This window comes from Sander vitreus, unplaced genomic scaffold, assembly GCF_031162955.1.
Source record: "Sander vitreus isolate 19-12246 unplaced genomic scaffold, sanVit1 ctg216_0, whole genome shotgun sequence".
Taxonomy (NCBI): domain Eukaryota; kingdom Metazoa; phylum Chordata; class Actinopteri; order Perciformes; family Percidae; genus Sander; species Sander vitreus.
The window spans coordinates 29,645-45,753 of NW_027595408.1; the positions used below are offsets into that span (position 1 = coordinate 29,645).

Sequence of the window (16,109 nt, forward strand, 5' to 3'; positions counted from 1 at the left end):
TCAGGGAGTGTTACTCGGTCAACACGACCAATTAATTCGCACACTTCTGGAAAACAATCAGCAGCTAATCAATCAGGTCTCCCAGTTAACTGCACAAGTGGCTAACCTGTCTGTCCTCAATCCTCCTTCTCTCTCTACTCCTTCCGCCTCACCACCTGTTTCCCCAGACATGGCGACCGCTCCATATCACCACGAGCCTCCCATCAACTCACCTGAGCCCTTCGCTGGGGAACTGCATAAATGCCGGGGCTTCCTCCTTCAATGCAGGCTGATCTTCCAACAAAGGCCACAGTCCTTCACTACTGAGTCAGCTAAGGTACATTTTGCCATGGGGTTACTTCGGGGCAGAGCAGTGGCTTAGGCCGAAGCAGTGTGTACTAATCAACTGTGGTCAGGATTAACTTTTGATGATTTTTTTCCTCCAAACTGAGAACTGTTTTCGATCATCCGGACTATGCTGGGAGTGCTTCTAAGCGACTGTTGAACCTGAAGCAGGGTGCGGACAGCATTGCGGACTACTCGGTTGGATTTTGGACGCTGGTAGCGGACTCAAAGTGGAATGAGGAGGCACTACAGGGAGTATTTCTTAACGGCTTGAACGAAGCTGTAAAAGATGAACTAGTGGTTCGGGATGAACTGAATGATCTTAATGGTCTTGTATCCCTTGCTATCAAAATAGATAACAGGTTGAGAGAGAGGCGGCCGGCCACACTCCACTGGGCGGGTTTCTACTCCTTCAACTTCCCGAACCACAACCTCCCTGTTGCTGCGCTCAACCTCTCCAGCCCCCGCCTCGAGGGTAGAGGACGAGGCCATGCAGCTGGGCCGGGCTCGGCTTTCCCCTGTGGAGCGGCAGCGCCGTATACAGGCAGGTGAGTGCCTATACTGCGGTGACCCCTCTCACTATATTGCAAACTGCCCCTCCCAGCCAAAAGACAAGGCTCACTAGTAAACGTGGGCCTACTAGCGAGCCCGGACTCTGACACTGAACCCACAGCCCCCTGATTACAAATCCTCATCTTCAATTTAAGAATCTGTCTCTGCCTCTCTCTGCTCTCATTGACTCTGGTGCGGAGGATAATTTCCTCGACATCAACCGTCACTCAAGCCGGCTTTCCCATTGAACCGATATCTTCCCCTCTCCGTGTTACCGCCATAGATGGTAATCTCCTAGCGGAGATTACTCACCAAACCATCCCCATTACATTAATTCTGTCTGGCAACCATCGCGAAACAATCAATTTTAAAGTAATGTCTGCCTCAACCACCCCTCTAATCCTCGGTTTTCCCTGGTTGACTTTACATAACCCCCAAATTGATTGGCAGCATCATGCTATTCATTGCATGACCCCTCCTGATTTATCCTCTGTTCCCAAGAATTATCGTGACCTTTCGGAGGTTTTCAGTAAGAATTAAGTGTTGTCGCTACCCCCTCAAAGACCGTACGACTGTTCCATTGAGCTGCTGCCGGGAGCCCCGTTGCCTTCGAGTCGGCTGTACAATCTGTCCCGGCTAGAGAGGGAGGCAATGGAGAAGTACATTGGCGACTCTCTGGCGGCAGGCATCATCCGCCCTTCATCATCCCCTGTTGGGGCAGGGCTTTTTTTCGTGGAAAAGAAAGATAAAACATTACGCCCATGCATTGACTTTCATGGTCTTAATAACATAACTGTGAAAAATAAGTACCCTGCCGCTCATTAATTCCACTTTCGAACCCCTTCAGGGCGCCACGGTTTTCTCCAAACTGGACCTCCGTAATGCCTATCACCTTGTTCGAATCCGTCAGGGGGATGAATGGAAAACCGCTTTCAACACCCCATTAGGCCATTTTGAATACCTGGTCATGCCGTTTGGCCTCACCAATGCCCCAGCGATTTTTCAGGCCATGGTTAATGACGTGTTGAGGGATTTTTTGTCTTTGTTTTTGTTTATCTCAACGACATCCTCATTTTTTCTAAATCCCTTGAAGAGCATTTATCCCACGTCCGTCAGGTCCTCCAATGCCTTTTGGAAAATAAACGTTATGTTAAAGCGGAGAAATGTGACTTCCACCAGCGTTCGGTCCCCTTCCTGGGGTTCATCATTGAGAGTGGGCAGGTGTCTGCGGACCCAGAGAAGATCAAGGTGGTTACTGACTGACCCACGCCCACTACTCGTAAACAGTTACAGCGCTTTCTGGGGTTTGCTAACTTTTACCGCAGATTCATTAAAGACTTTAGTCGTGTGGTTGCCCCCCCTTACGAAACTCACGTCCCCCAAAGTTCCTTTCCACTGGTCCCCCGAGGCAAATCTGGCTATTGAAAGGTTACAGTTTACAGTTTTCCTCCCCACCTGTGTTGATTCATCCTGACCCATCTTTGCAGTTTGTTGGGGATGTGGACGTATCTGACTCTGGGGTGGGAGCTGTCCTCTCCCAACGCTCCCCATCAGACCAGAAACTCCACCCCTGTGCTTTTCTGTCTAAGAAACTGTCACCAGCAGAAAGAAACTATGACGTGGGAAATCGGGAGTTGTTGACGGTGAAGCTGGTGCTGAAGGAATGGCGGCATTGGCTAGATGGAGCTGAACAACCATTTGTGGTGTGGACTGACCATAAGAACCTGGCCTACATCCAGTCCACCAAAAGACTCAATTCTCGTCAAGCCAGATGGGCCCTGTTCTTCAGCAGGTTTAACTTTAATTTGACTTACCGACTCTTCTCAGAATGTTAAACCCGACGCTCTGTCCCGTCAGTTCGCCGACTTTGAGGATTCCAACAAACCTGAAGCAGTCCTACCTCCCTCCTGTGTTGTGGCCACGGTCCATTGGGAAATTGAGTCGCTAGTGAAAACGGCCCAAGTCTCGGATCCTGGACCTGGAGAGGGACCACCTAATCGGCTCTTCGTTCCCAAGTCTGTGCGGTCTTAGGTTTTGCAGTGGATCCACACTTCACATTTTGCCCGTCACCCCTGGGATGCACCGCACATTGACGATATTAAAGAGACACTTCTGGTGGCCTTCGGTGGAAGCGGTTGTCCGAGCCTATGTGGCGGCTTGCTCAATTTGTACTCAGGGTAAAGCCTCTCACCAATCGCCCTCTGGACTTCTGCAACCTCTCCCAGTCCCTAGTCGCCCCTGGTCCCACGTGGCGTTGGACTTTGTCACCGGCCTACCTATGTCTGAAGGTAATGATACTATACTTACCATTGTGGACAGATTCTCTAAATCTGTTCACTATATAGCATTACCTAAATTACCTACTGCCAGTGAGACAGCAGACCTCTTAGTCCAACATGTATTCCGTCCCGACTTCCGGTTATGGCATGGTGCTAGTGGGATGCGTCTTGGTGAGGCTCCGAAGCTAACTTATTGAACTAATTATTCACGAGACCGCAAACAGTTTAAACATCACATATACTTGAAACGATAGAACACCAGACAATACAATGGTTGGGAAGTCTCAGAAAACAGCTCAACAAAGCTCAGCAACATCGAAAACACTAGCTACTTCGCAAGCTACTGCTACGTCTGCAGCTAGCGAAGAGGAGAAGGCTAAAGATGTGACAGCAGATGGGCTCGGCACTGAGGTCCTCAGCGTCATACGCTTGATGAAAAAGAACTTGTCAGATAAATTCTTAGATGTGCTGGACTGACAAGAGTGAATTACAAAGCCAAGCTAACAGGATAACAGAAACCAAAGACAGAATTGGGAGGGCTGAGGATGATCTACACGCTATGCACAGCACTATTAAAAATCTGAATCGGGTCAGCTGGACTGGGGCCAGGCGACGGGTCGGCCAGGCTGGGGCCAGGCGACGGGTCGGCCAGGCTGGGGCCAGGCGACGGGTCAGCTGGACTGGAAGCAGGCGGCGGGTCAGCTGGACTGGAGTCAGGTGGCCAGGCAACGGGAACAAAGGTTGACTGGGGTGCCGGCAGGACGCGAGGGGCAGGAGTAGGTCTGACCGCCGACAGGACGCGAGGGGCAGGAGTGGGTCTGACCGCCGACAGGACGCGAGGGGCAGGAGTGGGTCTGACCGCCGACCGGACGCGAGGGGCAGGAGTAGGTCTGACCGCCGACAGGCTGAATTTTTGGACAAACTAGACATTCCAACTATGCCAGATCGTGTTAAGACTAAACTGGACAAACGTTTAACGGTCGATGAAATGTCAGAAGCTGTGCATAATATGAAAAGTGGAAAGACCCCAGGTTTCCCTGGGATCCCTATAGAAATCTATAAACCCTTCCCAGATAAATTGCTTCCCCCTCTGCTAGAAATGTTTGAGGAAGCATATGAGTCAGGAACCCTACCCCCATCCCTACGAACTGCACTCATTACCCTGGTCCCAAAGCCTGGCAAATCACCTACAGAAAAGGGATCTTATCGTCCTCTATCCCTAATGTGCCGCGACACAAAAATACTCTGTAAAGCCTTAGCAAGGAGGTTAGAGAAGTATGTTCCATCCCTGATCCACAATGACCAGAATGGTTTTGTTCTAGGATGCCAAGCATTTCATAATATACGCAGATTATTATAAATATATTATATGAAAAGCGTGATGCTACAATAATGCAATCCTGTCGCCGGATGCCAAAAAGTCCTTTGACAGGATTGAATGGAAATACCTGATGGAGGTTCTGGCAAGATTTCGATTGGGCGACAATTATCTCAAATGGTTGAAGCTCCTATATACAGATCCAACAGCTGAGATATTGACAAACAACCAGATATCCCAACCATTTAGATTACACAGAGGCACGCGACAAGGCTGCCCCTTGTCCCCTCTCTTATTTTTGTTTGCTATTGAGCTACTAGCCTATGGCCATCCGGCAACATTCAAGAATCCTGGGGGTGAAAATAGAAAAAACAGAGCATATAATTTCACTCTTTGCGGATGATATTATTATTTATTTGTCCAATCTGGCATCATCTATAAGGTTAATAACTCCAAATCCACCATTTTGTTTTTTAATAAGAATGAGAGACAAAACCCACAGATACACTTTTCTCAGCTTCTCAAAAGGGTTTTACATACTTGGAGATCAATATTGAATATATTGTCGCCTCTAATTATGATCCTTTAGTACAATCTGTTACTGAATCTCTGAATAGATGGATGCCTATGCCCATCTCCATATTAGGCCGCATTAATGTTCTTAAAATGTCAATTTTGCCCAAATTCCTCCATTTATTTCAAGCTATTCCTCTCCCACTTTCACAATCCTTCTTTTGTAAACTCCAATACCCGTTCTCAAATTTTATATGGAGCAACAGACTTCCAAGACTACGGCTCTCCCTATTGTATCTTCCCTATGATGGCGGTGGACTTCAAGTCCTTAATTTACAATGGTATTACTGGGCAGCACAGCTACGTACAGCAATGTTTTATTTCTCTGCTTCTGATCCTCCAGCGTGGCTAACTATTACGAAACGTACTACATCATCAGGTCTACCTCTTCAGTCATATTTGTATTCTACTCATTTAAAAAAACTTAAGAAGCAGACAAAAAACCCATTTGTAAAAAATACCCTCTCTATTTGGCATGAGGCCCACGCCTATACAGGGGATGCACCCAAACATTCACCTTTCAGTAACATAAATCAAAATATCCAAAATGTTTTTAAACGAAATTACAATGAAATTACATTGATTTACCTACAGACTTCTAAGCATATTCCCTATTCTAGGAAATTATGAAATTATAAAATAATACTTCTAGGTCGCAACACCCTCCCCCATTAAAGAAATGTGTCTAAACATTTTCTTTCCTATCTTCACAATATTAATCAACAATGTCTCCACAATGGAACACATGGTGGAAGGTAAGTAAACAGGTAAGTATTTTCGCACACATCATACATTACGGGTTAGGGTGGTTATAACATATTGTCTCTTAGTATTCTTTTTTTTTTTTTCTTGAGCAAGTCTCTCATGGCAACAATACAAGACTAAGTGTCCATAGTCCATTAGTATCAAAGGGTGAATAATCCTTTGAAGTATTGGTGGGCCCCCCAATCTTCACAAAAAGACAAGGAAAATACCATATACACCCAAACTTATGTGTCCACATATTCCAAAGCCACGCATTTAGTAATCTATACCGTAAGTGTACACTCAACCATTGTTCCTGTAACTACTGTCCTACTACTGTCCAATAACTGTCCAGATTACCTGTTCTGTATTATGTGTTAGCTACTACCATGAACTGTAACTTGTAATGGATAAGCATTAAATATAAACTAACAAATAAGATTGTCTGTGTGTCTTTTATATCTATCCATGATAAAAAGGATACACAAATGATGGTCTGGTAGAGGAGTCACAGGCAGTTCCTGTGGACGTCTTCACACCAACATGGCAGGTCTTCAGCTGTTGAAAGGTTGGCTGGTCTAGCTGGTCATAAGTGTAGACACGCCTGGGCTGCCTAGCTCTCCACATCTCGGTATCACTTCACAACACTTGTGACCTCCTGGCTCTTCAACCAGATAAGGGCATGGTAGAAGTAGGTTACGATGTAACACCCGTCTTCTCCCTGTTCCTTGCAATGGTTCAATCACGTATACTGGACTATCAGGGCCTTTTCTTCCCTTGACAAGTGACAAAAATGTATCATGTCTTCCCAGTGACTACGCAGTTTTCCAGTACCGCCTCTGGGCGTGAGGTTTCTCACCAGGACATGATCACCTGGCTCCAGAACAGAACTGCACGTGCGCTGATTGTAGTTTTTCTGTCCTCTCCTTGTACTTTTCTTCATGTTTTGCATCGCAATAGCATAGGCTTCTTGCATGACTTCTCTCCACTTCTCTGCATAGCCAGTCTGTGACTGGTTCCTTTCCCCTCCTTTCTTGGGGAACATTAGGTTGACTGGTAAAGTTGGCTCGCAACCAAAGAGAAGGAAGAATGGAGAGAATCCCGTTGCTTCGTGCACAGTTGAGTTATAGGCATGGACCACTTTGTTTAGGTGTTCTTTCCATCTTGACGTCTGAGACTCTTCAAGCGTGCGCAACATGCGCAGCAGCGTTCTGTTGAAGCACTCTAGCTTGAGGGTGATATGGGGAGGTGCGTGAGTGGTGAATACCGCAGTAGTCTTGTAGCTTGCGAAAGAGAGTATTTTCAAACTCTTTTCCCTGATCGTGATGTATCTTGGATGGGAAACCAAAACGCATAATAAAATCATCAAAGCGTTTTCTGGCCGCGGTCTTCCCAGACTTGTCTTTCGTTGCGTAGGCCTGTGCGTATTTGGTAAAATGATCCACAACTACAAGTATATACTCCTCACCCCCTTTACACTTGTCCAAGTGTAGGTAGTCAATGGATATCATCTCAAACGGTGCAGAGGTCTCAATGCTTTGGATAGGTGTCCTGATTATTCTGTTAGGTTTTTTCCTTTTTATGCAGCAACACACCTGGGTAACATAGTGTTCCATTTCCTGCCTCAACAACTAACTGTTTCCTTGCTGCGATCCCTCTTCTGAGGATGCCATCTCCATCAATCTTTAGATGTGGCCACTCTCGGAGAAGTTGTCTCACTGCTTTGCTTTCTGCCAGCTTGTCTTTATGTTTCAAGAATGCGTGTGTTCTTTTCAAAGCCAGAGCTCTGTCAATGGCTAAGTCTGCACTCCGGGCAACTCTGATGTCTTCCACTGCAAGTGGCTAGATTGGCTCTGAGACGTTACACCCCTCTGGCAGTGCATCAATGTTACATGTGACAGCAGAGATCCAATCAATATCTTGGGTTTTATCCCTTTCCAGAGCTTTGCCGATGCATTCGATAGCTTCCTGAGGGCATTCCTCTGTACACTCTCGCATGATCTCTTCAATGGGCTTTTGTCTCCGTGACAAGAAATCCGCATCTCTGTTTGCTGTTCCGGGTCTGTACTTCAGACAGCACAAAGCCCGACGCAAGTGTCTTTGCTAGTTTAAGACTGACGCAGTTGTCAATTTCCCGTCCAGCGCCCACGTCGTTTAAATAGCAAATGCACCTGCCCACATCTTTGCGCCCATGGGTGTGCTGGTCTTACAGGGAGGTGTGTTCACATGAATTCTTGGCAAGTCAATAGTGCAGCATTTCATTGTTATTTTAACAGCAAATTCGTAAAATGCGCCTAGGCTTGTGCACAGCGCGCACACTATGCTTGTTACACACACACAGGGAAGCACAGCAGCACACAAACATGCAAAAGATTACAAATAAAAATATTACAGTGCAAATCTGCCATCATAATAGCAATGTGCCAAGGTAAAAACGCGCCTGGCTTTTAAAGGGAATGGGAGGTGACACTCTGATTGGTTTATTGCATTTACACCCAAAACAAATCTATAATTCATAGATTTGTTGAAAACACTAAGTACAACCCTTTTGAACCATGCACCCGGCGGACGGACCCTTTTTTAAGCCGTCAAACTAGCAACAATGGATTTGGACACGTCCTAAACACACCTGCGCCATGCGCTTCACGCCGTGCGCTTAGATCGTTAACATACGGCCCTATGTGTTTGTTATTACCTAACGACTTTGATATGTTTGTGTTCCTGACTAATGTTGGGTGTTCTGTGTGAAAAGGGGCGCCAATGTATGAGTGTTTGGTTATTTGTATTGATTAATTGTGCTATTTGTGTTGTGGGAATTAAGGTGAGACCTTTTTCCAGTATCTCCAGCTGTGCCGGTGTGAGGGCAAAAACGGTGGAGAGGTTAGTGATATTGGAATGATGGGGGGTGGTATGACAGTTGACCCCCGTTACCAGTTTAATTGTTTCCAGAACTTGAACATCTTGGCTGTCTGTGCCGTCCAGTGGATGTTGTCTCTGTAATGGATTAAGTTTTGAAAGAAAGGTGTACTTGGAGGTTATGGTGTCATTGAGTTTAGTCAGTAGTGATTCTTTCCGTCGTTCCAACCTTGGGGAGAAGTTTATTACAGGTATGTAAATGATGTCATTGGGGAATGTAGTGTGGGATTATGACACTGTTGTCCCGGGAGGATGTGGTGTGTGTTTCTTGCTATTGAAGCAGAATGGGCCTTGTATAATGTTCTTTTAACTTCTAGGTGTGCCGCCAGGGACAGAGAGGTCAATGGCCTTAGGATGAAATGGTAGCTAATATGAAACATGTCTTGAAATGACACACTTTGAGGAGTCTATCCTCTCAATGTATAAAGTACTGCATGCTATTAGAATGTATTCAGTTTTTCTCTGCAGAGAAAACTCACCTATTTTGTTTGAATAAAGACCTTATATTGCAACATCTCGGTCTCTTGAAAAATTCCTTGATCAGTATAATCAGCAACTATAAAGCTCCAATGGTAGCTCCAGGGTAACTGTCTGTATATTTGGGTCTGTGAAAGGTGGACTGCGTAAAAGGTTGGAGTCCCCAATGAACAGGGTCCACTTCCCCACCTCCAGAGACCAGTCATTTTTTAAATGCATGTGGGTGTGTGTGTGTGGTTCCGGGCGTCCTGGGGAGCCAGGTGCAGCTGCAGAGGCCCTGTTTTGGTTAGAGGTGGATAACTCAGATGTTTGGGGTGAACTTCGCTTTTCATTTATCCCGTCATCATCATTGTTTTGTGAACCACCTCAATGATTGGGTTTCTCTCACAGGGCTCTGCAGCAAACAGCTCTGGCTCCCTCTGCTGTCGGTTTAATGTAGTGGACTTTAGATTTGCCCATTACATTACTTTATCAAGTATTTGGCGAAATCCCAAACTATGTATTGGTAGATCTTCCCTTTTTTGGAGGGACTGGCTGGAAAAGGGAATTGTTACACATTTTTATCTTGACGGCATATTGAAATCCTTTGAGGATGTGGTACAGCAATTTGGAATCCCTAGGTCTCAACTTCGCCATCTGTTAGTGGGGATTTTTGGATCCAGTTCTTCAGCGCCGAAGCCACCAAAATGTTAGATGTTAAGATGTTAGATAAGATGAGGTGATGAAATATGGGAAAGGTCATGAGGCTTTTGGGTATTATTCTATGCTTATTCAGAACCTGGGGAATGGAGCCTGGTCAGCCCCAAAGAAGACATGGGAAAGGGATCTGAATATTACGAGAAGTGGGACAGAATTTGTAGGAATATCAAAACTATGTCACGCGATGTGAGGGTGCACCTCATTCAGTTCAAGATTATGCATCGCTTCTGTTGGACTCCCTCCAGATTGTTTAAACTTGGATGGAAAGACCCACCAAAGTGTGTGGCTAATTACTTCATGTGCTATGGTCCTGTGAACATAATGCATGTTTCACATAGTGGACACATAGTTCCATATAGTGGGGTCCACATAGGAAGTGATTCAAAATTTGCAAAACATCATCTGCCTCGCTCGCTGCTCAGTGTGCGATGGTCTTAAAATAAAATAAAAATAATAAATAAAAATAAAATCCGATAAAAAATATCAAAGACTAGTAATGAGAGATGGGCTTATCTACATGGATGACTTTCATTGCTTACCTGCACATAGAGGTATTTGCCCTCACGGTGGATTCTAATTTGGTGGAGTCGTCCATCTGCCAGGCTGCTGAGGATAGGACTGAACACGTCTGGGTTACTGTATGTCTGCAGGTGATACCAGATCTGAAGACTTCCTACAGACAGCATGAAAAGATGCAGCTGGCCCTTTAACAGAACTTGAAGTCAGCATCTAGGTGTTTGGGATGGTTTAAAGGTGCAATATGTAATGTATTTACTGTATTAAATCCAAGGCAAGAAAGTCTGTCTGTCAGTCAGGTAGAGAGCTCTGTGTGAGCACAGGCTTTTATGACTGTCAATATAGCCAGCATCCTACGTGCTTAGTGAGACTTGCTTCTAGCAACATTGTTGGATGCTGCAGTCTCAACCTGGCAACCTCCATGAACTTCGAGTCTGTGGAGGAGGGGGTGGGGGAGACGACTCTCTCCAGTATTTGGAATTTGGACTGCAGTAACCATTATAAACGCTAACTCTCAGTATTACATATTGCACCTTTAAGTCTGTGCTGAAGAATGTTGCTATCAAATGTCAAATACACCTGAGACAGGGTTGTTGCACTTTTAAAAAAAAATCTAATTCAATTATTTTGAATAGCTTTTAAATACCTCAATAATATTAATAATACTTTTTAGTTTCTATGAATGTGTTCATGCATGCTGTTTGCTTGTGTTTAGTGGAGTGTGAAATGTCCAATGTGTGTGTACCATTGTGTGTCAGGATGGCCGCAATGTACTGCTGGCTGAAGGTGCTGACGGTCAGCAGCATGGCCGGGCTCTGGGAGGTGATGAAGCTGAAGGACACGTCCTCTCTGGCCCTGCTGCTGCTTACTCTGGAAACAGTAAAGGCCTGCAAGCTTCTGTTTTGCATTACCGACAAGGCCTCCTGGAAGGTAAAGGTCACCGAGGACTCTCTGACGAAGGACATCGATACCTCTGCACACAAACAGGATATGGGAATAAATCAAAAACAGACATAGCTCATTCCGCCCCCTTTCCAAGATGCCTGTCTTTTGTTTTGTTTAGTGTTTGTCTGTTTTAACATGTTTTTTAATGGACTTTAACATTCTCTCTAACAAATTGTTTGCCTTCAACAAAGTTTGGTGTGTAAGCCATTTCAAAAATGTTGGTTTACTCCACAACTTATTAACTATTTTCACCTGATTTGGAGACCTACTCCATGAGTCTGGCCCTTCTACTACAAACCATCTGCTGCTGTGGGGTTTGTCTTTAGCCCTGAACAGCAGCAAAGGCCTACTGTTTTTTGGACTGGTGTGTGGCGTTTGCCTGGATCTCTGTGTCCATCTACTTTCGGTGTAAACCTGCATCACTCTGCCTGCACCAGCTACAGCCTGGGTCTCCACCAACTACAGCTTGGGTCTCCACCAGCTACAACCTGGGTTCCATCTACTGCCTGGCCTCCACTCCACCAGCTACAGCCTGGGTCTCCACTAGCTACCAGACATGGGGACTTGAGTCTGAGACTCGGACTTGAGACGCACAAACATTGACTTCAGACTTAACTTGCGACTCGACCCAAAAGACCTTTACTGGCGCATATACGTTGGGGAAACGTATGACGAGCTGCATGTCCCCTGCCCTTTGCCATAATGTGCAACGTAACGCATGCGCTATGCCTATGTGCGCACACTCACATATCAAAAAATGCATTGACAATGGCAACACCAAGTCCTTCCGGAGTTGTGCCTTTTGTCATTAGTTTTTCGGTAACATTTTACAATAAGGGTACATTCATTAGCATGAGTTAATGCATTAATAAGCATTAACTAACTGTTATTAACAGTTGAATGAATAGTCTAATAAACATTTATTAACAATGCTCATGTAAACTAAGGTATTAATTGATGCATTATTTACCATTAGTTGATGCCTTAACTGTTAATCACAGTTAACTAAGATGTCTATTTTACCATTAATGCAGTAATAAGCCTCGACTAACTGTTAATAACAGTTAATTAAGGTGTCTATTATATCATTAGTAAATGCAATATTAAGCCTTGACTAACTGTTAATAGCAGTTAACTAAGGTGTCTATAGTACTATTAGTTAATATAGTAAAAAGACTGGACAAACTGTTAGTAACAGTTAACTAAGGCATCTATTTACCATTTGTTAATGCCTTGACTAACTGTTAATAACAGTAAGCTCAAATGATTTATTAAAGACTCTTAAGAGCAGATTTTCCATTTTACCTTTCATCATTTTAAAAACTCATTTTCCTGATTGAAGTGAGGAGATAGCTTTATCTATTTCCAACATGGAAACAGGTGATTCCAAAAAGTTTGACTGTTCCTCTGATAATTGTGGTATACATAATTGATCTAAAAAATCCCCTGCCCTGAGCCTCTTCATATATACCTCTGAACTATATAAATTTACATAGAATTTTTTTAAGCTTTCATTAATTTGACAGTTATTAATTTGTCTTTGATTATTCTCATCAATAATGGCTGATATGTAGGACTTTACAGGAGCATTCTTTGCTACCTGTGCTAAAACGTAATTTGGTTTAAATAGACCGATGGATAGATAGATAGATAGATAGATAGATAGATAGATAGATAGATAGATAGATAGATAGATAGATACAGTGGGGCAAAAAAGTATTTAGTCAGCCACAAATTGTGCAAGTTCTCCCACTGAAAAAGATGAGAGAGGCCTGTAATTTTCATCATAGGTACACTTCAACTATGAGAGACAAAATGAGAAAATCACATTGTAGGATTTTTTATGAATTTATTTGCAAATTCTGGTGGAAAATAAGTATTTGGTCAATAAAAGTTCATCTCAATACTTGGTTATATACCCTTTGTTGGCAATGACAGAGTTCAAATGTTTTCTGTAAGTCTTCACAAGGTTTTCACACACTGTTGCTGGTATTTTGGCCCATTCCTCCATGCAGATCTCCTCTAGAGCAGTGATGTTTTGGGGCTGTCACTGGGCAACACGGACTTTCAGCTCCCTCCAAAAATTTTCTATGGGGTTGAGATCTGGAGACTGGCTAGGCCACTCCAGGACCTTGAAATGCTTCTTACGAAGCCACTCCTTCGTTGGCCGGGCGGTGTGTTTGGGATCATTGTCATGCTGAAAGACCCAGCCACGTTTCATCTTCAATGCCCTTGCTGATGGAAGGAGGTTTTTCAATTTTTTTTTTAAGAGTATTTAGAACGGATTTCCTCTTTACCACATTATTAGAGCCCCGAAAATTCCATGTACATTTGCAGACTCCTTTCTCTTCCTCACAACCTCCGTAGAGAAATCCTGGTAGAATGAGACAATGTCGATGTTTAATGTGCCTTTGTGCTTGCATGATTTTCTGTTTGTCAGTGTAGTCGTGCAGCCTTACCAGGACCGCTCTAGGTCCCTCTTTACCAGCGAATCTTGTCGTTGGGCTCGTGCTGTGGGCTCTCTCAAGCTTAATGCGCTCTGTTTACATATTCAACACGTGGTGTCAAAAAAGTTGACCGGTGTTTTGTCCTCCATACCTTCCTTCAGGCCAATAATTATCACATTTTGACGTCGACTCTGGTTTTCATAACTTTCCAGGCGGTCTAATGTCATATGGAGTTGAACTTCCACATCTGTCACCCGGGGTGTTGCTGCCGTCGACAGGTCCTTGAGGTCTGAGACCCACTGTTCAACCGTCCCCATCCTCTGTATTAGGCTGTCGAGCTTCTCCGAGACTTCACTAACTGGTTTAATTATGTTAGCATGTTTACATGAAATTTGAATGGTGTGGTCAACACATAATATACACTAACACAATGTATAATAAGTGTGTGTTCACCTGCACCACATAGTGAGTGGACAGAGGAAGTGTTACGGGCAACCGGCTATCTGCCAGTACCCCCGGCATGCTGGGAGGGGTGAGGGACGGTTCATTGCTGCTTGCAGCTTTAGATACATTTAGTTTTTGTTGCTCTACTCAACAGGCACATACAGGCCACTTCTATGGTCACTTCTCCATTATTAAAGAACCTTAGTACAAACTGCCTGTTAATGATTTAGAAATTCTGGTGGTCTCTTGTCATTTTTCAGCTCAGAGAAGTTGAAAAAGCTTAACCAACATGGTGCGGTCATGGAAGGCTTGTATCATGTGGACAGGCCGACAGTTTTGTTGTCATTATTTAGAATTCCTCATGGGGGCGGCAGAAACTACGCACTATAGCTTTAAAGCATGTTCGAGTTTTAGATTTGAAGAGGACTATTATGATGACTTTTATTTGTATATTATTTGTTAGCTTTGTATAATCAAAATAAATTGATCAGCCGGTATCACCTTCTTTACAGGTGGGTCCTCCGTAGGCTGACTGCGAACAGTCGCAGGTGTAGCCGCTGCTCTTCTCAAAACACCTCCCTCTGTTATGGCAGAGGCTGGAGCCGCTGCAGTAACCGGGACAACCAGAGCTCACCCCAGTCACCATTTTGGCCCTCTTCTCCAGGTCATAAGTCATACCGTTGCCAGTCAGAGTCCTGATGCAGCCCAGGAAGCCTCTCTGCTGGGACGCTGTTCCTCCTGTAACAACCATCATACACTGTTTATTGCACATCACATCTTTGTAATCAGAATCACCTTCAAGGCAGATGAGGATTTAATGCTTTTTTAACCCTAACCACTGAACATTTCTGGAAGCACCCGCCTCATTAGTTAAATATGTGGTATAGACTAATTTTGATCAGGTTGTATCATAATGTAGTCATTCCACACTGCTTTTTTAAGCCTTTTACCTTTTAATTTACAGAAAGTAAACTTATGTGACTATTTCTCAGATAGTTAAATACCGTTTCACATTCCGTATGTTTGCACTTAAGTAACCAGATTACTCAGAGAGACCATGGTTACACAGGTAATTGAAGAGCATGTTTCATGCACTGTAGTAGCCAGGTTACTGTAAATCCCTGTATACATGCAGCAGGATTTCTCCCAAGACTATATTAGCAGTAGATTTAATTTTTTGGTGTGTGTGACACATCACTGATAATCTCATTTATTATTTATTATTTAATCTCATCTAAAATACCTCTGTTCTCTGGTCAGAAGCTGTCGTACCTACAAATAGCTGGCTGTTAAGGCGTAAATGGTGGTGTCCGTCAACTGGAGCCTTCAGAAAGCGAAGAAGCTGGTCGACCTGAAGTGAGACCTCCTTTACGTTACGCTCTGCTCTCACGTAGTGCCATTGGCTGTCATTCAGGGGGAGTTGAGACTTTACAGAAAGGACTGCTGGACCGTTTCCCACGTCAAAGGAGAAAGTCACCACTAAAGGAGCTGGGAGGTAACAAAAAATACACACATGCACAGCTGGGTCAGCTTGAATGTTCTGCTTGTTTTTTATGTTCTACTATAAGCTGATGCAAGGTGATATAATGCAGCTTGATGACATTTTATTAAATTAATTGTTGCATTTAAAAACACTGAAAATGGTCAAAAAAGAATAAAAAAACGAATTAAACAAATCATAATACACATACTACACATTGCCTGCAAACCACCGTTCATGTTTATGAATTAAACTTTTTCTTGTAGCTCTTCAGCAACAACCACTAGTCCAGTTTGCTGCTAAGTGACAATGAAGAGCCAGTAGCCACCAAGCACCAGCCATCCGTCCATAACTCCAGAGTGGGCAGGTAGGATTGCTCATTGAGTGAATATTGT

The 16,109-nt window shown here is 44.1% G+C and overlaps 1 protein-coding gene across 1 annotated transcript in view; it reads right to left on the reverse strand.

Moving 5' to 3' along the window:
* LOC144513344 (contactin-associated protein-like 5) overlaps positions 1-16,109 on the reverse strand; it is a gene marked incomplete at its 3' end in the record, with an annotated part of 216,085 nt that overhangs the window by 21,546 nt on the left and 178,430 nt on the right. The window contains exons 17-20 of the mRNA XM_078244387.1: positions 15,507-15,722; positions 14,736-14,972; positions 11,144-11,371; positions 10,422-10,555 (exon numbers count right to left, since the gene is read on the reverse strand). Coding sequence (XP_078100513.1) covers positions 10,422-10,555; positions 11,144-11,371; positions 14,736-14,972; positions 15,507-15,722 — 815 coding nt within the window. The remainder of the gene's footprint in view (positions 1-10,421; positions 10,556-11,143; positions 11,372-14,735; positions 14,973-15,506; positions 15,723-16,109) is intronic.